Source organism: Piliocolobus tephrosceles, chromosome 9 (assembly GCF_002776525.5).
Source record: "Piliocolobus tephrosceles isolate RC106 chromosome 9, ASM277652v3, whole genome shotgun sequence".
NCBI lineage: Eukaryota > Metazoa > Chordata > Mammalia > Primates > Cercopithecidae > Piliocolobus > Piliocolobus tephrosceles.
Genome location: NC_045442.1, coordinates 67,094,761 through 67,118,076, shown reverse-complemented (window position 1 = coordinate 67,118,076; position 23,316 = coordinate 67,094,761). Strand labels below are relative to the sequence as shown.

Here is a 23,316-nt window from a genome sequence, read left to right as displayed (position 1 = left end):
CATGAGTTCAGTAGGTACCACTCGTCTCTTCCAAGTTACTGAAGAGACAGTGTTCCTACTTGTTCTTGAATCTTTTTTTCCAATAATATTTTCTCACTGTCTTTTAAAAAACTTTTATTGAAATATTACCTATATAACAGTACATTATTCATAGGGATTCAGCTTGAAGAATTTTTGTAAACTGACAGACGTACATACCCAAAGACCAACTTTGCCAGATGAAGACACAGGGTACTACCAGAAACCCATTCATAGTCTCTTTCCAGCACTAACTCCCCAGTGGTAATAATTATCTGCAGACTTAGCATGATAGATTAGCTTTCTTTTTAAAGTCAGATTTGTTGAGATATAATTTACATATTCATCTTTTTGACAGAGGCATCTAGTCATGTGATCATGCCACACTCAAGATACATAGACTGTTTTGATTAATTTCCTTTGTGCCCCTCTATAGTCAACGCCTTCCCTCCCATCCCTTCTTGCCCCTTGCAATCACTAATCTCTTCTCTCCCTATACCTAGTTTTGTGGCTTTCAGAATGTCATATAAAAAGAATAATATAGGCCGTGCACAGTGGCTCATGCCTGTAATCTCAGCACTTTGGGAGGCTGAGGTGGGTGGATCACCTAAGGTCAGGAGTATGAGACCTGTCTGGCCAACTTGGCAAAATCCCATCTCTACAAAAAATACAAAAATTAGCCAGGCATGGTGGCGCATGCCTGTAATCCCAGGTACTCAAGAAACTGAGGCAGGAGAATCACTTGAACCCAGGACGAGGAGGTTGCAGTGAGCTGAGATCGCGCCATTGTACTCCAGCCTGGGCAACAAGAGAGAAACTCCGTTCCCCCTCCCGCCCCCCTCAAAAAAGAAAAAGAATAATACAGCACATAGCCTTCTGTGCTGTTACTCACAGCATAATGCTTTTGATATCCACCCATGTGGTTAAAGGTGTCAGTAGTTCATTTCTTTATATTGCTGATTAGTATTCCAGTTTATGGACATACGACATTGTGTATTCATTCATCTATTGATGGACATTTGGATTGTTTTCAAGCATAGCTGCCACAAACATGAGCATTAGCACATAGGCTTTTGTGTGGATGTGTCTTCATTTCTGTTGGAGTGGGGTTGCTGATACATAAGTAAGTGTCTGTTTCACTTCATAAGAAATTGAAATTGCCAAATGGTTTTCAGAAGTGGCTGACTTGGCTTCAGGTGGGACCTCTGACTCAGCAGATTGTCTTGTTTTTCCAGCAGCTGAAGCAATGGGCTGCCACTGCTGAGTGCTACCGTGATATCAGCGGATCCTGACATGATGGGCAGCTGCAGGCTCCAGTGGCCTTTGGTGTTTTCAAGAGTGACCGGATTCCAAAAGCTGCAGCAGAGAATGATTTCAGTGAAGAATGTGCTCGTGGGCTCTGGACACGGAAAAAAAAGGATGTAGAGACACAGGGAAGGAGGACGTCTTCCATGTGAAGACGGGAGCAGAGATAGGAGTGATGCTGTCACAAGCCAAGGAACTCCAGGAGCCACCGGGAGCTGGAAGAGATGAGGAAGGGCTTTTCCCTAGAGCCCTCGGGAGAAGCATGGCCCTGCTGACGCCTCCATTCGGACTTCTGGCCTCCAGGATGATGAGAGAATAAGCCACCAAGTTTGTGATCATTTGTTATGGCAGCCCTAGGGAGCTAACACAGCAGACACTAGTCAAATAATCACAAAATATATAGAAAATTTAACTGTACTAAAAAAAAAAAAAGTGGCTGAAGCATTTTTCATGTCCACCAGCAAAGTATGAGACTTCCAGCAATGCCACCTCCTCATCAGCACATGGTAGGGTCAGGTGGTCTTTTATCCAGTCGTTCTGGAGGTGTACAGTAATCTCTCATTGTGGTAGTAATTGCCATGTCCCCAGTGGCCCAACAGGAAGGTGTCTTTCTTCAAATTTTCCATACTCTTGCCCTTCTCCTGGTGGTGACTACCAGGTTTGCTGCCCACCGTCAGGTTCGTGGTGGGGAGGTAAGCATAGGCTCTCAGATGCCCGGGATGCTGGATCTTTCTCAGCCTTCCCACCTATCCGCCTCAGTGCAGTGGACCCTGCCTTATATCCGGGGCAGGTCCTTCATGGGAGAGCTTCCCACTCTGCCCCAGAGGAAGCTGACCTGGAATGATATTAACATAGGATCTTGGTCCCAGTACAGTTTCCTGAACCTCCTCCAAGGGTAGGGGAGTTCTCCTACCAGAAATGAAGCCACCATGGGGCTGTGCCCTGGGAGTGACAGGGTTTGTTGGCCTCAGCTTGTGGCTTAAGACTTTTGCATCACTGAACAGGGGACTTAGGACAGGGGTTTGGGCACTTTTCCCACAGCAAAAACAGCCCTTTCAGCCCCCACACCACTGAGTGGGTCCCTCTCCTTCCCTTATCCTTCCCCGCTCCCTCACTGGAGGAGCACCCTGCGAGCATGCACACAGAAGAGGCGGTTAGTGTGTACAAACTCTCACCTTGTCTGGGCCCCCTGCTATCTCAGACCGACATGCCAGCCCACACCTGGCTCCCAACAATTTGTTAAAACTGAACTGATTTCTTTCTTCTTACCCACTTTAACGAAGGCTGCCCCTTCCTCCAAGTGCCGCCCAAGTGAGCCAGACTGCACATCCTGCCTCTCCTTGGAGGGACCTGCCCTCTTGGAATTCAGGATACTTGGTTGCCCTGTGAGCTCAGCTCCCTGGTGAGCTCAAGAAAAGTGATGCCTTTGTAGTGCCTGCAGTCTTTTCTCATTGTTAAGTATGAGAGCAAGGCTTTCTGCCTCCTGGGTGGAAGGCGAATACTTCTTGCTGTCCTTAAATCTTTCCTTCCACTGTCACCACCCATTCTCAACCTAATGCTACATGTTTTAGGTTGCTTTTATGGCAACATTCCACTTCCAGGCACCAATTTTTGTTCCTGCCATTTGCTCCTATTGCTGCAGAACAAATCACCATGCTGAGTGGCTTAAAACAAAAATTATGATTGCTCATGGTTCCATGGGATAACTGGTCTCACTTGCAGCCTCACGTGGGATTGAAGTCAGATGTCTCCTGGGGCTGAAGTCATCTGAAGGTTTGGCGAGTCTGGGCATCCAAGAGGCTCACTCACATGGCTGGCGAATGGTTAACAGATCCCAGGGTTTCTTTGGCCTAGTCTTAGAAGTTATAGCTGGGTGTGGTGGCTCACACCTGGAATCCCAACATTTGGGAGGCCAAGGCCCAACATTTGAGCCCAAGAGTTTCAGACCAGACTGGTAACATAGAAAGATCCTGCCTCTATAAAAAATTTAAAAAATTAAATTATCCAGACATGGCGGCTACTTGGGGGAGCTGAGGCAGAAGGATCGCTTAAGCTCAGGAGGTCAAGGCTACAGTGAGCTATGATTGTACCACTGCACTCCAGCCTGGGTGACAGAGCAAGACACTATATCAAAACAAAGTTGCATGGTGACATTTCTGCCATATTTGATTGGTCACACTGGGCCATCCCAGATTCAACATGGGTGAGAACTATGCAGGGTGTGAATATTGGGAGTTATAGTTCATTGGGTGCTATCTTTGGAGACTAACATCCTGCCTAACACTACATACCAAAAGGGAACTTTCACATTTAGGTCTTAAATCTAGCTAAATATAAAGTCAACAAAAGAAAAGGGAGTATATTTTTGTAGCAGGGTGAGGAGAGGACTTATCAAAGAAATTTTCAAATGCACAAAATTATAAGGCAGAGGGAAAAAAGATAAATCTTATTACACCAAAATATAAGATTTCTGCCCATAGACATCATGGATCTCATGGAATAAGTTAGTATACAGATGGCAGAATGGGAGGAGATATTTGCAATATCAAAACTGACAAGCAATTAATGTCTAGATTTTATATAAACACCCACAAACCAACTATAAAAAGAGAGCACTGTAAATTCTCAAAAATTGGCAAAGGATATTAAAAAGCAATTCACAAATAGTAACCCCCAAATGGTAACAAGCATATGAAGAGGTCCTCAAACTCATTAGTCATCAGAAAACAATGTAGGGTAAAACAATCGAGAGTAGCAGGAGGCAAACAAATACCTAAGCAGATAGGGCGGGTCCCCAGTGAAACCCCACATTCAAGCCAAAAACAGCCTGGACTGCTGGTTTGGGATGAAACCCCTCAACCCAGGGTGAGAACTTCTGTTCCTGTTTGCCCACTCTTTCCTGATTGGTTCTTTCTGAATAACACTTTTTAACCAATCAAATGTTGCCTTTTCTAATACTACCTACAGCCCCCCCGCCCGATCCTGTGCCTATAAAACCCCCTAGACTCAGCCACACTGAGAGAGACAACCCGACCTTCTCGTTCCCTCTCCACTGAGAGCTGTTTCATCACTCAATAAAATTCTCCATCCTCATCACCCTTCGATTGTCAGCATGACCTCTTTCTTCTTGTATGCAGGACAAGAGCTCAGGACCCACCAAACGGCACCCACAAACGCTGTAACACTGGCCCTCTGCCCTCACTGGTGGAGGCAGCTGCCCCACAGAACAGAAGCAGCAGCAGGGCCAAGCTGGTCCTGGAGCCACAGGCCAGAGTGGAGAAAGGGGCTGACAGAGCTGCTAACATGCTGCTGTCCATCAGGCTGCAGGTGGTGGAGCTAAAAGAGCTAATTAGCTCTGTAACACTCCTCTCTGGGGCTTCAGGCACTCCTGCCTGGGTGCTGCCACAGTCTCCTTGGGGTGACACACCTGGTCTGGCTATGGGCGCCGCATGGAGCCTGCTCCCGTGTCATGGCTCGATGCAGCTGGCCAAACCCTGCATCAGTCGCTCACATGCCAGGGGCTGAGCATGCAGTTGCGGTGGCCATGTGAGCCGTGGGCCGGAATGCAAACCAGAAGTGGCCTGCAAGCTGAATAGATAGGGCACTCCCTGCTGCAACCCCAGCAAAGGGGTCAAGAAAAATCCTGCATCACAATAAACTCTCATTTTATAGCTATTAGCCTGACAAAAAAAAAGCTGGCTAACAGGAAGTGTGAGTATGTATGTGTAAGGTGCATATGGAAATAGTACCCCCTCACACTGTGCGGGCGAGAATGAGGACTGCTGTCCCCATTCTGGACATTATCTGGAACTATTTTGAGATACACACCCATGGGGGGAATTGCTGGATTCATAGGGTATGAATATACTTAAGAAACTGCCCACAGCCCCGGGAGCTATTAGAGATGTCCACCACAGCAGCATTGTTGTTTAACTCTGTGTGTGTATGTGTGTGTGTGCCCACATACTCATGGGTTTGGGAGGTGGTGGTAGCAGCAGAAAGTTGGAGGGAACCTAAGTATCCATCACTGATAGAACAAGAAACCATGGCAGACTCTCATTACAAAATACTAGGCCGCAGTTAAAAGCTACAGATTGAATATACGTATAGCGACATGGGTAGATCTTAATTTTCCACTAAATACTCTGTTTTGTAAGAAACAGACTGGGAAATGTAACATATTTACATAATACCATTTACATAAATTTAAAAATACATATAGACGAAACAATACCACACATTTTGCAAGAACATGTGCAAACAAAAATACACATTAACACATTAGAGAGGCTGCTATGGGCGGTGGCAGCAGGCAGGGGGGGAATAAAAATGGAGTACAAGAATAAAAGTTAATAGAAAAAATGTAAAATGTGAGAGGACTTTTCTAACCTGACTCTAAGACTTATTATAAAGCTATAATAATCAAGACAAGGTAGTGTCCTGTCATGATGGACAAACAGATCAATGGAACAGAAGAAAGGGCTCAGAAATAAACCGACACATATATAGTCAATTGATGTTTTACAAAGGTGCGAAGACAATTCAGTGGAGAAAGGAATAAATGAATCTCCATGTGCAAAAGTGAATCTGGATCTATAACTTGAAGCATACAAAAATATTTACTCAACGTGGATCACAGACTAAATGTAAAACCCAAAGCTCTAAAACATAGGAGAAAACTTTTGTGATCTCGGGTTAGGCCAAGATTTCTATGCGTACAACATCAAAATAGAAATCCATCAAAGAAGCATTTGATAAATTGGATTTCATCAAAATTAAGAATGTTTTCTCTTTGAAAGGCAGCGTAAGATAATTCAAAGAAAATATTTGAAAATCACTGCCTGATCATGTCCTTATATCCAGAAAAAAACACCCTCAAAACTCGATAAAAAAACAAACAACCCAATTTCTTTTTTAATGGGCAGGAAATTCAAACATGCTATTCACTAAAAAAGACTTATCCTTAGCAAATAAGTACATGAAAAGATATTCAATATCATGAGTCATCAAGGAAACTCAAAACCGCAATGAGATACTGCTACACACCAATCAGAATGGCTAAAATTTAAAAGACTGACTATATCAAGTGTTGGTGGGGACATAGAACTGCAACCCTCATACACCGCTGCTGGGAATGTAAAATGATACAATCACTTTGCAAAACAGTATGGCAGTTTCCTAGTAAGTTATAAAAGTCCACCTACCATATGACCCAGGCATTCCATTCCTAAGTGTTTACTCAAGGAAAATTAAAACGTATGTACTTTCGAAGATTTGTGCACCATATTCATAGCAGCTTTATTTGTAACAGCCAAAAGGTAAACAATGCAAATGTCCAGTAGTGAATCGCTAAACAAATTGTAGTCTATCTGTACAATGCAATACTATAAAATAAATTTTACTTGGCCATAAAAGAAAGAAACCATTGATAGAGGCAACAACATGGCGGAACCCCAAAACAGTTATCCTGGGTATATACTGTATGGTCCATTTACATAAAATTCTAGAAAGTGCAAACTAATTTATAGTGACCTAAAGTACATCAGTGCTTGCCTGGGCAGGGGGTTTCGAGAGGAAGGGATTACCAAAGGACATGGGAAAACTTGCAGGGGTGATGATATGTTCATAATCTTGATCTCAGTGATGGTCTGACGAGGGAAACACTACAATTTATCAAATTGTACACGTTGAATATGTGCAACTTATTGCATGTCAATTCTATCCAAATAAAAGATTTTTATAAAGAAATAAATAGGTATTCTGGCACCCAGGGCCACCGAGCTGTAAGCGGCGGGGTGGGATTCCAACCCTGAAGCGGGCATTTGGAGCCCTTATGCTTCACCCTAGCTCCCTGAAACAAGCTCGGAGGACTGGCTCTGAGCAGCGAGGAAAGTACTGGAAGGAAGCAGGCCGAGCGCGTCCCTGGCTGGGAACGTTAATCATTACCAGAGGGCGGCCCGAGCGCGGCCCCGCCCCGGGACGGCCGCCTGCGCGCCCGGCCGCCGCCTGCCCTCTCCGCCGGCCACCTGCTGCCGCCCGCGCCATGGTGAGTCCAGGGGTGCGCCGTCGCGATCGGGGCAGCGGGGCCGGGGCAGCAGCGGGCGAGGTGGGAGCGGGACGGGGCGGGGGAGGGTCTTTTCGAGCCCCTTGCGGAGCCGCCGGGGTCCGAGAGTGGGGTCTCTGCCCGGGTCCCTGTCGCCGGCGGCGGGGAGGGGAAGCTGAGGCCCTGAGAGGGGCATGGCGGGTCCCGGTCCCAGCCAGTTGGGAGGCCAGGCCTGCCCTGACCCAGGCCAGTGCTTGTTCCGGGACCCTGCCGGAGGCGGGGCCTACGACCTTACGGGGCCGGGGAGGACCGTCGTGGGAGAGTCCGCAGATCTCGTCCCCTTAGTGGCCCGATTCGGCTTTATACTGGGGTGGGAGCGAGAGGCAGGCTGAGTTTGCGCGCTCCTTTGCGTGCCTGTCCGCTGCCCCTTCCCGCTCGCACTCTGGATACAGGATCTGTCGGCCTGGGACTCACGCTCTGAGCCCATGTGCTGTCCCGGGCTCCAGAGCCAGCCCCCGCGCCGGTTTGAGGCCCTTGCCCGGCCACGGGGACTTGGTGGCGCAGGAGCAGCCCTCCTCCCGGGCGAGCTTCCCCCACCCACCCCCGGGGCGGGGGCGGGCTCCTTGCTCTGCTGTAAGCTCGGGAGCTTCATCAGACTATTTCTGGCCCACAGGCCTTCGGAGCAGGCAAGACTGGGAGGGCCTTTTGATGGGAGAGGAACTTGGGGGAGGGAGGATGAGTGGGGCTGTTTGTGAGGGGCGCTGAGGCCCCCAGAGATGCAGGCTTGGGAAATCGGCAACCGCTCCCCACACCTCGCCAGAGGAGGCAAGACCTGGCGGGGATTTACTAAGCAAACAGGGCACCGTCCCCCTCTCCAGAGCCGGCACCTGGAAGGTTTGTCTGTTCAGCCCCAGGCTGTGCGACTTGGGGGTTCCAGAAGGCTCTACCGAGAAAGGGAAGCCTCGTAAGAGCTCACCTGGACTCACCCACCCCTTTAAGAGCCAAGGAAGTAAACAGTGGGCTCTGATGCTTTGGCCGACTTCTGGTTGTCTGGATACACGGACCAGGCTGTCAGCCACGGGGAGAGGGCCAGCTCTGGAGTAGAGACCTCCCTACTGGGCAGATGATACAAATCGCTGCTGCCATTCAATCCCTGTAGCCATCTAGAGCCAAGGAGAGGAGAGGGGCCAAGCTCCCTCAGTCCAGAGAGAGCTCACGTTTTCAGGAGGGAAACAGGAGGGAAAGAAGACGGACTTAGGAAAGCACTGCGATGCTTCAGCTACCGCAAATGCTACCAGGCCCATCACAAGCCTACTTGCCTTAGGAGGTATTTTTTTGTAATGCAGATGACATTTACTTTATAGCAGTGGAGTTTCCTAAAGTGTCCCATTGGCACCTCATGATGATCTGTGGAGGTAGAGGTTCTGCCAAGAGAGGTACAGCCACCTGGCTGGTAAATGGTGAAAGCGGGGCTCAAACCTCCTGCCAATCAACACATGGTGTCCAGTCTGCAGGCTGCCTCATAAAAGCTAAATTAACCTCCCTCACATTCCCTCCCCACCCCTAAGTATTTCTTTTCAATTCAGCACTCTATTTCTGCCCTGGGGTGGTGCTACTCTAGAAGCCTAGGTTCTGGGATCCGTTAAGCTCCTAGACCTGGATCCTCCTAGGATGAAACTGACCCTTGCTTCCTTGAATTCTCTGAGGTTCCACTCATGGCCTGAATTGTGCCAATCTGGGCTGCGTTGAGGGCACTTTGCACATTAGGTAAATAGGACGGGGCACTAGGTTTGCCAGCTGCCTTTGGCCAAGTTCCTTCCACTTTGGGGACTGAGTTCTGTGGCCTGAGCTTCCCAACCAGCCAGAAAAGAGATGGAAAACCAGAGAACCTAGCCCTGGCGGCTTAGGACCAGAGGCTGCCTGGGAGCATAACTGAGGACCTACTAGAGGTAGTGCCAACATGGTCAGCTACAGTGTGACTAAGAATGGGCTGGACATTTATTTTAAATGCAGCTCCTTTGTCCAGCCCCAGGGATGCTGACACACAGACAACACTGCGCCATTACTGGCTAGGGGTGGGCAGGAAAGAACAGCAGACAAGTGGTTTCCCCTCTCTAGGCCTGTTTCCTCTTCAATACTCATGAAAGTTACCGTAGGGACGTGGGGTGCATATGATGAAGTACATAATAGGAAAAGGAAGGGGGGACAGTCATGGTACTCTTCCTCAGAGGTTGTGGAGTAATATATTTGCATCTGGGATTTATTGTGCTTTTATGCCCTCACTGATGTGATAGATCTCATAGAGGGAAGGTCTGTAAGGCTTTGAGGGCAGGGTGGGGGAAGAGTGCATCTCTGTCCCCGTCATATGAATTGCATTGCTTTTGGGATTTCCTTTCTCTGTGTGGAGTGTAAAACCCAAGACCTGAGAGCCTATCAGCGGACAAGCCTGGACCCCACCTCCTGGGCAGAGTGCCATCCTTGAGGGCTTCCAGCTTATTGCTGAAAGACCTGCTGCCCTTGGTCACCCACATCCAAAGCAGCCAGTGGAGGCTGGCTAAGTTCCCCTAAAGGCTGGAGCCCCTCTGTTTTGACCTATAAAAAGAAATGCTCTTGGGCCTCTGTTTTTTCCCCTCTTCTAGGCTGGCAAAGCACACAGGCTGAGTGCTGAGGAGAGGGACCAGCTGCTGCCAAACCTGAGGGCCGTGGGGTGGAATGAGCTGGAAGGCCGCGATGCCATCTTCAAGCAGTTTCATTTCAAAGACTTCAACAGGGTATGGCACCAGGGCGGGACAGAGTTTTCTGAGACTGGGGCTGATGGGGTCACCTTACAAAGCATGTTCTCTTCCTTCACGTCTCATTAGCCAAGACTCTGAGACCCCACACTCATCCAGTTATTTGGATATCTGTGCCGGGGGGATATTTGTTTTCCTGCCTAACTCAGAAAGTATCATGTTTGGGGACTGGAGAGTAGGAGGATGTGTCTTGGGCTCTGCCTTCCTGGAACCTGTAGCAGCAGTCCTCTGAGGAGATAGTTTAAGTAGAAAACATGCACAGCTGAAGACATTTGAACCGACAGCCAAGACTGGCCAGACCAAAAGCCTGTTGTGGTGTTTCTACCTCGTTGGCGTCCTAAATAGCAAGACTTTCTTCCTACTGCAGGGACAATCTCTAACTCAAGCCCGAGACCAGTGACAGAATGTCAAGGGGGATATGATTAAAGATAAAGGAGTCTCTTGGGGGGAAGTTAACTCATCCTCCTTTGTCTAGGCCTTGAATTGGTGATGTCCAGAAGTCCTTTCTCTTAAAACACTAACCTGGCTCTCACTCCACTTAAATAGGCCTTTGGGTTCATGACAAGAGTGGCCCTGCAGGCTGAGAAACTGGACCACCATCCTGAATGGTTTAACGTGTACAATAAGGTGAGTGATGCTGTGTGCCTCTGTTGTGCTCTGCCCCCATCCAAATACTGCAAACTCTGACACATTCTGAAGGCTTTTGGACTTAACAGTGCAGCTTCCTGACCCATAGGTCATCCACTCATCTCATTTCCAATCTCACTGAGATTGCACATGCCTAGAATCAACAAAAATACCCCTGGAAAAAAAATCAGTCTACTATAAAGAAATGCAAATTAAAAGATGCATGAGATAGTTGTGGTTAAAGTAGACATTAAGTAGACATTAAGAAGGCAAAACCCAAGAAAGGAAAAGCTGTGGGAATCAGGCATACTTATTCAGTGTTCATAGTTCTAAATGGCTTTAATCTTGCTGGAGGTATGGAAGAATGAAAAAGTAATAAACTTGAACTAAGAATACACACACATAGCTAACCTATCAAATTATTTGCTTAATGAATGGAAACAGCCATTAAATGTCTACCATGTGCCAAAAGCTCTGCAGTCTCTGTTTATAAAAACAGTAAGGCTGGAAGAGGCCATCTGTGAATGTATAGTGTTCAGGAGCTGGCATTGGTTTTTGGTTTTGTCTTTAGCTTTTAGGTTGCTCTTGATAGTTGGATGTTAAGTTTTTATTCTATAGCTGAAGTCACGATTATTTTTGAAAGACAGCAAAGGGGAGATGTAGAAGACGTTGTTACAGACATGTCAGGAAGGAGTCCCCAGGAGAGACTGTAGTGGCCAGCTGCTATTCTGGAGCTCCTAGCGGGGCTGAGCCCAGCAGCTGGTGACTCCCTCCTGTTCTTAAGTAAAGTCAGCAGAAGCAGAATTTCTGGTTTCATTTCAGGTTCACATCACGCTGAGCACCCATGAGTGTGCTGGCCTTTCAGAACGGGACATAAACCTGGCCAGCTTCATCGAACAAGTAGCAGTGTCCATGACGTAGACCCTGCCCTTCCTCTTTGAATTCTTCAGGGGGAAGGGGTGACTGAACTGAGAATCTAGGGAGGGAGCTGAGGAGCCCTCGGCCTCCCCCTCCTCCCCTCCCAAGACCCAGCTGCCTCCATTGAGGGGTGAGTCCTTGCTGTGGGATGTGCCAGCGTCCCCACCAACACCAGGAATTTAGACCTTTTCCCTGCACCACTCTCTTCGTCCTGGGGGCTCTGTTACACTAATTTGAATAAGCTCTCCCCTTTCTTTTCAACTCCCCAGCAACAATGATTTTCTTGCCAGGCTGTATCTCCCTAATTCTTTTCCCAGGAAGCTGTGATACAGGGTGAAATAAAGTCTTGTCTTAGAAACCAGGACCCTGAACCCCACACTATGTAACAGAAACACATGTGCTTTTATGTCTCAAATAAAACTATTACATCACTTGGTCTCAGACTCTAGAAACGTATTTTCCACAGGTCAATCCAAATTGGAGTCAATAGGCATTTAAATGAAAGCACTTCCTCTGTGCTAGGCACTGTTCAAGGTGCTGGGAAAATAGAGTGACCAGACCACCTTGCCTTCAGATTCATTATCATCTAGGGGATATCATTTGATTATCATCACACAGGAACACAATTAACTATTACCAATTAACTAGTACTAATTAACTATTACTAGGGTGAATTAATGCTAGATGGCAGGATAAGAAATGAGCTAAGGGGAACACAAGTGATTAATGGTGAAAAGGGCAAATCTGGAGGCTTTAAGTTATGCCTTGAAGATCTGAGTAGGATTCTTGAGAGGCAGAGATGGCTGAGAAAACACCATGAACACAGATAAGGGTGTGTAAGGGCACAGGTATTATATGCATTGTGGAACCTATGTCTAGAAAGGTAGTCTGGGGCCATATTACAGGTTGAACATTCCTCATTTGAAAATTAGAAATCCAAAATCTGAAACTTTTTGAATGCCAACATGATGCCCAAAGGAAATGCTCATTGGATCATTTTAGGTTTCTGATTTTCAGATTAGAGATGCTCAACTTATCAGTATAATGCAAATATTCCAAAATCCAAAATCTGAAACACTTCTGGTCTCACACCTTTCAGATAAGGGATACTCAACCTGTGTTTTCTTCCTGGCTGTCATGGCTAATTTTACATGTCAGCTTGATTGGGCCATGGGGTACCCAGGCATTTGGTCAAGCATTCTGGGTGTGTCTGTGAGGGTGTTTCTGAATGAGGATAACATTTGGTTTTTGTTTGTTTGTTTGTTTGTTTTGAGGATAACATTTGACTCAGTACACTGAGTAAAGCCGACTGCCTTCCCTAACATGGGTGGCCTCATTCAACCAGCCAAAGGCTTGTATAGAATAAAAGGGCTAAAAAGGGCTGACCCTCTTCCAAATAAGAGGGAAGTGCTCCTGCCTGACTGCCTTGAGGTGGGACATTGGTCCTTTCCTGCTTTCGGACTTAAACTGAAACATCCACTCTCCTTGGGTCTGAAGGCTGCAAGCCTCCGGTCTGTAACAATACCGTCTGCTTTCCTGGTTCTCCAGCTTGCCAACCGCAGACCTCGGGACTTGTCAGCCTCCATAATCACATGAGCCAATGCCTTATAAGAAATCTCTCCCTTTGTGTATTGGTTCTGTTTCTCTGGAGAATCCTAATACACAGGCCTATCATATCAGATACGGGAGATCTCAAATCCTGATGGTCTCTTCAGATTTCTTAAAATCTTAGCAAAGTTCTTAGGGCTTGCCTGGTTTTACTCCATAAGAGAGAAGACATAGGCAGCTTAGAGCTGGCAGGCTATTTATCACTGGAGCAGTTAAAGAGATGATTTGCAAAGTCAGTTCCCCAGCCAGGAACTCTCTGGGACAGAATATTCCCACGCTGTGTCATGAAGAAGGGGGCACTGAGAGCAGCCTCATCTCTACCCCCACGTGCAGGCTACACAAATTTCACCTCACATATGTCATTATGCAGAGAGACTGAGAAGCCTTCTTCCTAATAGTTCTCACCCGTGTCTCCTAACCCAAGTACTAAGCTGACTTGTAAATGCCAGGGTCCCTTGGAGCAGGAATCTAGCAATGTCACAACTCAACCTAGATGAGTTGGTCCCCCAGCAAAGGCCAGGAAAGGGGCAGAGGCTGGAGGTTGAGAAATAAGCGTAATGTTCTTGTTCATAAGAGGGATTCGTAGCACCCCGTTCCTAGCATATACGCTAGTAAAGGATTATCAATACCTATGTTGATGGCAAACAAGATTCAGACAGTGGTCTCCCATCTGTTCCACTTCTGACTTAAATTTTTCCAAGTGTGCTTTGATTTGATGACTGGCGGATCGGAGGACAGATGCCAGATGCCGAGGTATGGACTATACTGTTACATTACATTCCTGCCTCTGCTTATTTTCATGAGTCAAGGGTTGAAAAATGTTTGCCCAGTGCAGGGACAGCTCATGCCTGTACTTCCAACACTTTGGGAGGCCAAGGAGGGAGGATCATTTGAGCCCAGGAGTTAGAGACTAGGCTGGGCAACATAGAGACACTGTCTCTACCAAATATACAGAAAAATTAGCCAGGCATGGTGGCACACCTGTGGTCCCAGCTACTCGGGAGGCTGAGGTGGGAGGATCACTTATGCCTAGGAGGTCAAGGCTATAGTGAGTGATGATCATGCCACTGCCCTCTAGCCTGGGTGACAGCAAAACCTCGTCTCCAAAAAATAAAGCCAACCTTGGCAGCACTACAGCTGTATGAAGCACATTTATGTGAGACAAAGACACAGGTAACACTTTTTTTTTTTTTAAAGAAATAAATAGGTTTATTCTAAAGTTAATCCAAATAATTGAAATTATAGGCAAGGGTATTAAGAAGAGAAGAGATTATAAGACAGAGGAAAGCATAAAAGAAAATAAGGCAATTAAAACTTCAAGAAAAGGTTCTCAAAAATCTGACTTTGCCTACCCAGGTATAGTTGGTGGCTATCAAATTAGGACTCAGTAATTACTTGTGTCACTGGCTGAAAGCTGCTCATTGCTGCCAAGAACCTACAGAGAAGGCCAAGGGGCTTACGTACAGCTGTATGGAACAGCAATAAGCACCCCAGACATGACTTCCTAGATGAGCCAGGCCTCCTCATCCAAGCATATCCTGGATCCTCTTTCTCTCTGGTTTCCAGGTACTTAGGAACTAGGCCATTTGGCAGAAAACGGTAGCAAAAAAGCAGTCCTTGGCTTAATTCTGGCAAAGTCTGAATGGGCTAAAAGTCAAAAGGAAAAGCTGGGTTATCTGAATGACAGCCTTCAGATCCTGACTAACCCTTTGAAAAACTTCTCATTTCTTATTCATAATAGAATAAGATGTCCAGCAGTTACATGTGTGTGAAGATTATCTGAAGAGCTCTGTCAGCCCCTAAACCAAATGCAGGGCTTGAGGCCAGTGCCCTTTGGTTAGACAGAACCACATTGCCCAGATGGCTAGAGACGACCCAGACAGCTCAATCCATCATTAAGTTATTGTAAGCAGCAAACTGTAAGCATAAGTGGATGATGAAGATGGAAAAAAATGTAAGATAGGGCCTGTCCCTGGCAAACTAAGAGCGTGAATTTCAGACCTCTCTGAAATAGGTACGACTACCACTCCCGGTACAGGGACCAATCAGCAACCTATTAAAATGCCTGGAAATGAGACGGATTGCTGCTTAACTGTCTCTTTCATTGGTCGTGGTATCAGTGGGCACACACGACCATTTCACCACCAGGGGGCAATCTCTCACCAGGAGCCCATTCAAGCATGGCCACTGCCCCATTTGTGATCTCGTGTGCGCCCAAGTAATCAAATGAATGCAACCATCCACAGTAATTACAATTGGGGTCATTTAACTATTTAATTGCTTTTTGAAATTATTGCTGAAATTAGGAAAGGAGCATTGAAATGGTAAGGGGGAGGTTAGAGAAGACAGAGATTTAAAAGAAGCAAGTACCATTTTCCAAGTATAAAACTCGTAATATTAAAAGTGACTCAGCAGTGTATTCACATGACTACTTAAGTCTGATGCAGAAACAAGACAGTACAGATTTTGCAGAGGCCGACGTGACATCTGCATACGACATGATACTATTAAGACTCTCTACCCACCTCTGACAGAGTAGCTGCTATATGCACACATACACAAAAATACAAAATGAAAAGCCTACAAAAGTCTTAAGTCAAACTAAGGCTCTTAATTGTAAATTAAAGTGGCTACAGTAGGTCCCTTTGAAAAACACCATCTCCCCTGGCACCAATGTTGTCACAGCACAGAGGAAGCGAGTGGCTCAGGGTCTGGTCCTGGGGAGACACTCTATGGGGGCACATGCTTCTCCATCTTGGCAGCTGGCAAGCCACAGTGGTGTCTGCTGGGTGGCTCTGGGTTCCTGGACCTCATCCAACATAATGCACTGACCACACAGCTCTGACCACAGCTACTCTCAAAGAGGCGCCTGCCAGCTCTCCCTTTGACACACACACACACACACACAGACACACACACACTACCCACTCTTGCATTCCACAACACACTGCGGGGCAAACAGGAAACACACACACACACACACACACACACACACACAGGAAACACACACACACACACACACACACACACACACACACACGAATGCCACACCAGCCCTGAATGGCATGACCAGCTAGTCACAGTTGTTGGGTTAGTAGTACAGTGCTCAAGAACGCTTCAGACTAACATGCCAAGGAGCCTGAGGAAAAGTCTGGTAGTCATGGCTCTCCCAGCCAGCATTCCCAGGGGAGGAAACTAGAAGATACCAGCTTGGAGAGGCTGAATATTCACGAGTCCCTGAGATGGGGAAGGGAACAGAGGAAAGTGTCTCCTGACTCGTCTTAAGTACTGCCCTCCCCAAATAGAAACCTCAAAGACTGATCCATTTCCCCTAGGGCCTGGGCCAGGAGTAGATCACTGCTCACTGCTGTGGAGAAAGGCACATGATATGATGTTATTAGAGCAAGACAATGGCTCAGCCTAGAGGAGAGTTCCCTACAGGGGAAAGAGGGCAGGAAGTGGGCGCAGGGTTTGGTCCTGTCCCTGCACCGCCCTGAGCAGCGAGTCTTGGGAAGGGATTACAGACCCTGGGCCATAGGCTGCTCGCCATTCTGCTTTCCTATCCTGTTTCTCTCCCTGTACTGCTCCCTTTTAGCCAAGGCTGAGAACTGTCCAGCAACTGAGGCAAAACTGCCATAGTACCTCTGAAAGCTGAATCAAGGGGGAAGAGGCAGAAGAACACACTACTAGAGAAAATCTTCCTTGCTATGGGTGCTCTTTCACACCCACCTAGGGTAAGTCAAGGCAACTTGTGAAGGTGCTTTGAGCTGTTCCTTCAAGCAAACATATTTTCATTACATAATGGCTTAAGGGTGCAGGGAAGGATCACCACCAACTTTGGTGACATATTTGAATCTGGGTGTTCATCCTACTCTGATATTCAGAAAAGCATAGAAAAAGGCCTGGTGTCTGCTCATCACCAGCCCAGGACAGGGTTCGGATGTGTTCTGACCACTGCCAGTTCAGGAAGGCAGCACCATGGCCAAAAGCTCCTCCATTATTTGGAAACCATGTTTTCTTCCTAGTCCATGGTAACAAGAACAAGCCAACGGGAGCATCATTCCAAACAATAATCTCCAAAGATGGTGGCAACCAAGTGTCAAATGGGGACTGCAGGCACAGAAGAGACCACCCCAAACCCTGCCTGGGTGGATGAAGCAGGTTATGTTAGAATAATCCTGTCCTGCAGAATAGGGAACAGCAGCTTGGTCGATCTGTGTCCTGGAAAAAGAAATGAGTTGCAATAGAAGTGATTCTAAGAGAGACAATGAACCTACTCTTAAGAAAGAGAGGGCCAGGCACGGTGGCTCACACCTGTAATCCCAGCACTTTGGGAGGCTGAGGCGGGGAGATCACCCGAGGTCAGGAGTTCAAGACCAGCCTGGCCAACGTGGCGAAATCCTGTCTCTACTAAAAAAAAAAAATAGAAAAATTAGCCGGGCATGGTGGCGGTCACCTGTAATCCCAGCTACTTGGGAGGCTGAGGCAGAAGAATCACTTGAATCCAGTGGGTGGAGGTTGTAGTGAGCTGAGATCGTGCCACTGCACTCCAGCCTGGGCAAAAGAGCAAAACTCTTATCAAAAAAAAAAAAAAAAAAAAAAAAGAGAGAGAGAGCTGATAAAGCCTCCTGCTTAAAGTACACCTCACACCCAGCTGGGGAAACATCTGTTACGTAAATGCCTCCTGCCTGAGATAACAAAGAATATCTAGAATCTCATAAACTGTACCCCAGCTTCTCTAAAGAATCAGGACAGGTCAGAGCTACCACATAATGTTTAAGTGAAGCTGAAAGGTAGAGTTTAGAAAAGGAAATAGTTAAAACAATTCCTAGGGTAACGTTTCTAACAAGGGCAAAATCATTATGTAATGGAATTCTCTGGGGTCTTCAAATTAAAAACCATAAAAGGAAGACAAGAGGAAGAACAAGAATCCTAAGGCTCAAGCTGTCTCATGGCGTATCTTGAGTTGTGCTCTATGGAGCGAGACCAGATGTCAAAGTTGTGCACGGCCTGTTTCATACCCAAGAACCTTCTGAAGGCTGGAAGCCCCTTGAGACTAGAAAGCGTCCAAGCTCAGTGGGGTTTTGGAGAACCATTCATCTGGCTGCCCTGGGTGACAGTGTCCGTGCTGTACAAGCTGTCCAAGAAGACCGAGGACAATTCTGCAACCATATTCCTGTCAACAGTTGTCTGGGCCATGCCATAAATGGCACCCTACAAATCCAAACAAAGAGACATTTATTAGTGAGGCCGGGTCCAGGAGCAAGAATAAAACTGCAGCAATGAGCCCCTTCTCCCTGAAGCCTAGCGTCACATGTGCGCTGCCTCACCCCATTTCCACCTTAGGCATCCCATCATTCTATCAGAAAAGTAGGTGGCGTAGTCAATTTTTCACAGGGACTTTCCAGTCGGTCCTTTTACATAAAGGGACTAGCCTAAGAAAATTCCAGAGAAAACATGTTTACTATCTTCCCTGTGTCAAAATTTTCTTTTCAAATGGACACTACCACCAGCTGCTTTTATATAGAAGTCTCTAACTTACAAGATGCTTTATAGTGTAGCTCATTTGAGACTTCAGCAACCCTAAGGGGTGGGTGATGCAGAGATCAGCTCCAATTAACAAATAAAAGATGTCTGTGGCAAAGGGGCAGAGCCAGGAACAGACTGCAAGTCATTTAATTCTTTCAAACTCTCCACCAACACCTAAATTTCCAAGAGAAGAAGAAAAACTCCAAGTGTCCCTACCATTCCTGTGGTCTTCGCTTTAGGATTCTTCATGATTTGAGTGACAGATTCTCGAATGTCCTTTAGGAATTGTATAGCTACTCGTTTCCGGGCGTGTAGTAATGTAATGCAGAAATGAATACTAGGAAAGAAGAGACAGAAAGAGATGAACCTTGAAGAAAGAAAAAAGATTCTAAAATAATACAGCCCCATATACGGGAATGTCCTAGTTGCCCTTTCACATTATTTCTGACAAGTATAGTCATCCAAGTTGTTCCCAGTCCCGGGAATCTGGGCTGTCTGATGCTTGGGGTGTCAGACATGGGCTGGCCTCAGAGCTTCTAAGCGTGACTGAGAACCAAGCTAAGAGGATGAACAGGGTTGGCTGCTTTGTCCCACCCATCCCCTCACAAATTCCACCACCACTGCTTCAACCACGTCGCCGTCAATGAACACTTTTATCTTAGATAATCAGCCCCCATGTGCTCTCATGGGGACAGGGTCACATGGCTGGGGTCTTAAAGGACTTCAGAGCACAGAAGAAATTCTACCTCACCCTGGAGGAATTTAGTGGGGTTTAGTGGAATTGTGAAGAGGGAAAAAGACAGTCCAGATGGGACTGGCAATGCACCAATGTGTGGAAGGCTAAGTTGTACACAGAGGACATAAACAGACCTATACTCAGTTGGAGTGGTGCATTTACGCAAAGGTGTCAAGGAAGATTAGGTTAGAAAAGTCTACTAAAGAAGGCAGTAGCAGGTCTGAATGATCAGAGACCCCTTGGGAAGGTCCTGAACTAAATATTAGCCAGGCAACAAGTATTTTATAATGGCTGTGTACAAGATGGATTGGAGAGTAGAGAGGCTAGAGAGCGGGAGAAAAACCTCATGACCAACCACTGGTCTAGGGAGGTTGTCATCTAATTCTGCCAGAGTTTAAAGCTAATGGTCTTGTTCTTTGTATCTAATAATTCCAGGTGATAAGAGGGAAATCCTTTAGATATTACAGTTGCTACTAAAGTGCTAGCCTCTAGCAGTCAAACTCTATACTTCAGGTTATCGTACCCAAGTTCTTCCAAAGTCATGGAGCAAAATAAGGGAAAGAGGCTTCTTCAAGCTTACCTGGGTGGGAACTGCAACTGGTTCAAGTTCCACCCCTTCGCAGTCATCAGGTTTGATAGTCGGTAGATGTCAAAATCACGGGATCCCAGAGCAATGACTGACAATTGGGGATTCCCAAAAACAAAGATGCCTTTGATATTTTCCAGTCTTAAAAAAAAATAAGTAAAGGAAGGAAGAAAAAGTAAACTCAGTCACATACAGTCCTCTGGTCACTATCTCTTTAATCATTCAAAGTCTTCCTTATAATGAATGCAATCTAACCCTTCGGGCTTTAGTCTTCTCATCTTCAAAAAGAAGAAGGCTACACTGGGATCACTGGTTCTTACTGAGATCAGAATCATAGATGAAACAATAAAAATATTCCAAGGCCCAAACCCCATCTAGATCTAATGACTCAGATTCATTGACTTCAAACCTGTCTACCCAACTACCAATTATATTCCCCTAGATGTTTCTGAGACACAAAAGATGTACTAAAAAAAATTTCTGGAAAAATAATCTGCTCATCTCCACAGTTCTAAAAAGTCATATGTAATCCCTAAAGCAAGAAACAGCATAGCAGGTCTTAACAATGGCCCTATCAGAGCTATAGGAGGACCTTTTATATATATATAATTTTTATTTATTTGCTTATTTGAGACAGGGTCTTGCTCTGTCACCCAGTCTGGAGTGCAGTGGTGTGATCATAGCTAACTGTAACCTCAAATTGCTGGGCTTCAAGCAGTCCTCTTGCCTTAACCTCCTGAGTAGCTGGGACCAAAGGTGCACACCACCACATGTGGCTAATTTTTATTTTTATTTATTTTTGAGATGGAGTTTAATTCTTGTTGCCCAGGCTGGAGTGCAATGGCGCCATCTCGACTCACTGCAACCTCCGCCTCCCAGGTTCAAGCAATTCTCCTGCCTTAGCCTCCTGGGATTACAGGCATCGCCACCATGCCCGGCTGATTTTGTATTTTTAGCAGAGATGGGGTTTTTCCATGATGGTCAGGCTGGTCTCGAACTCTGGACCTCAGGTGATCCCCCCGCCTCAGCCTCCCAAAGTGCTGGGATTACAGGCATGACTCACCGCACCTGGTCTCATGGCTAATTTTTAAATTTGCTGTAGAGATAATGTCTCACTATGTTGCTCGCGTTAGTCTTTAATTCCTGGGCTTAAGAGATCCTCTTGCCTTGGCCTCCCAAAGTGCTGGGATTATAGGCCTGAGTCACCACACCTGGCCAAGGACCTTTTTCAAATGAGAAATGCCTGCTGGCAGCTTTCCTTCCCCCTCAGTATATTTAAAGAGCCTCCCCAATCCAACTGACACATAGAGAGATGGGCAGATAGGATGTTAACAGATACATGAGACAAAGCATGGAGCCTGTTCTGGCTTTGGCTTAACCCAGGATTTCATTGTCCTCCTTTCCTCTTTCCTTCTGACCCATTTCTAATTATTTTCTTTTTCCAATGATTCTTCAAGTATGATTCCTGGAGCAGCAGCATCAGTATCTCCAGAAATGGAAATCTTTAGACCCCATCCCAGTTCTACTGAATCAGAAACTCTAGGGGTGGGCCCAGCTATCTGTGTTTTAACAAGCCCTTCAGGTGATTAGGATGCATGCTCAAGTTTGGGAATCACTGTTCTAACCATTAAATTGTACAATGGTTAGGGGAAGAGCTGCTTTAGGGGAAGAGCTGCCAGTTGTTAAGACATTCATAGAGATGAGACAACCTACAAATGAGGCCCCCGTCTCTGAAGACCCTCCAAAAGTCAGGGCAGAGAAAGGGAGCTTATCCTCCCAGGCCAGCACCACACTCCTTAGCTGCTGCCCTAAACCCTCTGTCTTGTGGGAGACAACAGGTGGGGTAGGGCTATGGATACTTAGCCAGGCAGGTGCCTTGAGCCAACTAGGAAAAAAAAAGCAACAGACAAGGCAGAACCCCAGTCTTCCACACATACTCTGACTTGAGGAAGCGTGCAGTTTTGATGATCTGTTTGGTAGCTTCAACATAGCCGTTCTCACCGAAGTGCATCAGGGCAGCCCAACAGGCTGCACTGATGCCACCAGGCCGTGAGCCTGCGATGGTTGGGGAAGCATAGATGCCACCCTGCCAATCTGTATCAACGAAGAACTGATAGTTCCTGTACTTCTTGTCACTATACAACACCAATGATGAGCCTTTCGGGGCGTAGCCATACTGTGGACGAAGCAGCAGACAAGAAAAGTGAGAGTATAGTTCTGTCTGGCAGACCTTGTCCTAGAACTCTCATCATGCAAAGGAAATCCTATATATTTCTCAGTTTCTCTGTAATGTTTCCCACTCACATTAAGGATTCAAACTTAAAATGCTAAAGGGTAGTAGAAACTTAAGAGATGGAGTTTAAATTCTCTATGTTAGGAAAGAGGAATCTGAGACCCAGGGAAGAACAGTGCCCAGTTAATCGGTTTACTCCCTCTCTTGCCCAGCATGTGGTTTACCTTATTTAAAATATTTCTCTGGGGGCCGTATGTCAGGATGATAACAAGAATAAGTTTGCAGAGGAAGCCATGAAGGGATGGAATTTGACACTTCGAGTTAAAATCACCATCTGACCCCCTTCCCATCTTTTTTGCTTAGTATTACTAAGAATATTATGCTTATAAGAACATAATGGTGCTCAGAATCTAAAAGCTACTTAATCCAGCTTTAAAATGAACTATGTAACTGGTTTCCTTATAGAACACCTGACCCCCTAATTAACTCTTACTAAAACTAACATGGAACTAATTTCATTACCTGAACCATCCAGAAACGGATGGTTATGGGAAAAGGACACAGGCGCTATCTGGGTGGTAAGGAAAAAACAGATGCTGACCGAAAATCGGCTGCAGATCACACAGATTTTGAAAAACAAGTCTTTAATACACTTGAGTTTAAAACAAGCCCTGAAAATGCAATCAAAACAAGGTACACATTCCTGAGGCTGCTAATACTTCTTCCACATCTGGATGTATATTCAATAGCGTTATCTACTGATCTAGACTTTGTCTCAGTCCACCAAGGGTGGCAGGCATGGCCATCTCAAATACTGAATGTTCCTGAGCACACAGGTTCTTCCCGTTTCCCAAAGGACTCTTACATCAACATTCGCTTGTCATGTAGGCTCAGCCCAGTTGCACAGCAGCTCTAATGTTA

General features: G+C 46.3%; 2 protein-coding genes across 8 annotated transcripts in view; one reads left to right on the top strand and one right to left on the bottom strand.

Moving 5' to 3' along the window:
* Positions 1-7,118: 7,118 nt before the first annotated feature.
* PCBD1 (pterin-4 alpha-carbinolamine dehydratase 1) lies at positions 7,119-12,139 on the top strand. 2 transcript variants are annotated; one of them, XM_023205011.3, is made up of 4 exons: positions 7,119-7,369; positions 10,006-10,137; positions 10,705-10,785; positions 11,608-12,139. In XM_023205011.3, exons 1-4 carry the CDS (start codon positions 7,157-7,159, stop codon positions 11,704-11,706), a joined length of 525 nt encoding a protein of 174 aa, XP_023060779.2. In that variant the 5' UTR covers positions 7,119-7,156; the 3' UTR covers positions 11,707-12,139. The 2 variants fall into 2 exon arrangements, with proteins under 2 accessions (XP_023060779.2, XP_023060780.2); XM_023205012.3 differs by lacking the exon at positions 7,119-7,369 and adding an exon at positions 7,650-8,052.
* A 2,367-nt stretch (positions 12,140-14,506) lies between these two features.
* SGPL1 (sphingosine-1-phosphate lyase 1) overlaps positions 14,507-23,316 on the bottom strand; it is a 79,833-nt gene continuing 71,023 nt past the window's right edge. For all 6 annotated transcript variants that reach the window (XM_023205015.2, XM_023205013.2, XM_023205016.2 and 3 more), the window contains 4 exons: positions 22,100-22,338; positions 20,157-20,303; positions 19,057-19,177; positions 14,507-18,525 (listed from right to left, as the gene is read on the bottom strand). In XM_023205015.2, coding sequence (XP_023060783.1) covers positions 18,385-18,525; positions 19,057-19,177; positions 20,157-20,303; positions 22,100-22,338 — 648 coding nt within the window. In that variant the 3' untranslated portion in view covers positions 14,507-18,384. The remainder of the gene's footprint in view (positions 18,526-19,056; positions 19,178-20,156; positions 20,304-22,099; positions 22,339-23,316) is intronic.

What these genes read in the sequence shown, in the direction of transcription:
- PCBD1 (XM_023205011.3), top strand. Translation starts at nt 7,157, where the DNA reads ATGCTTCACCCTAGCTCCCTGAAACAAGCTCGGAGGACTGGCTCTGAG. An exon ending in ATTTCAAAGACTTCAACAGG is followed by an intron (nt 10,138 to 10,704) that starts GTATGGCACCAG and finishes CCACTTAAATAG; the next exon opens with GCCTTTGGGTTCATGACAAG. An exon ending in GGTTTAACGTGTACAATAAG is followed by an intron (nt 10,786 to 11,607) that starts GTGAGTGATGCT and finishes GTTTCATTTCAG; the next exon opens with GTTCACATCACGCTGAGCAC.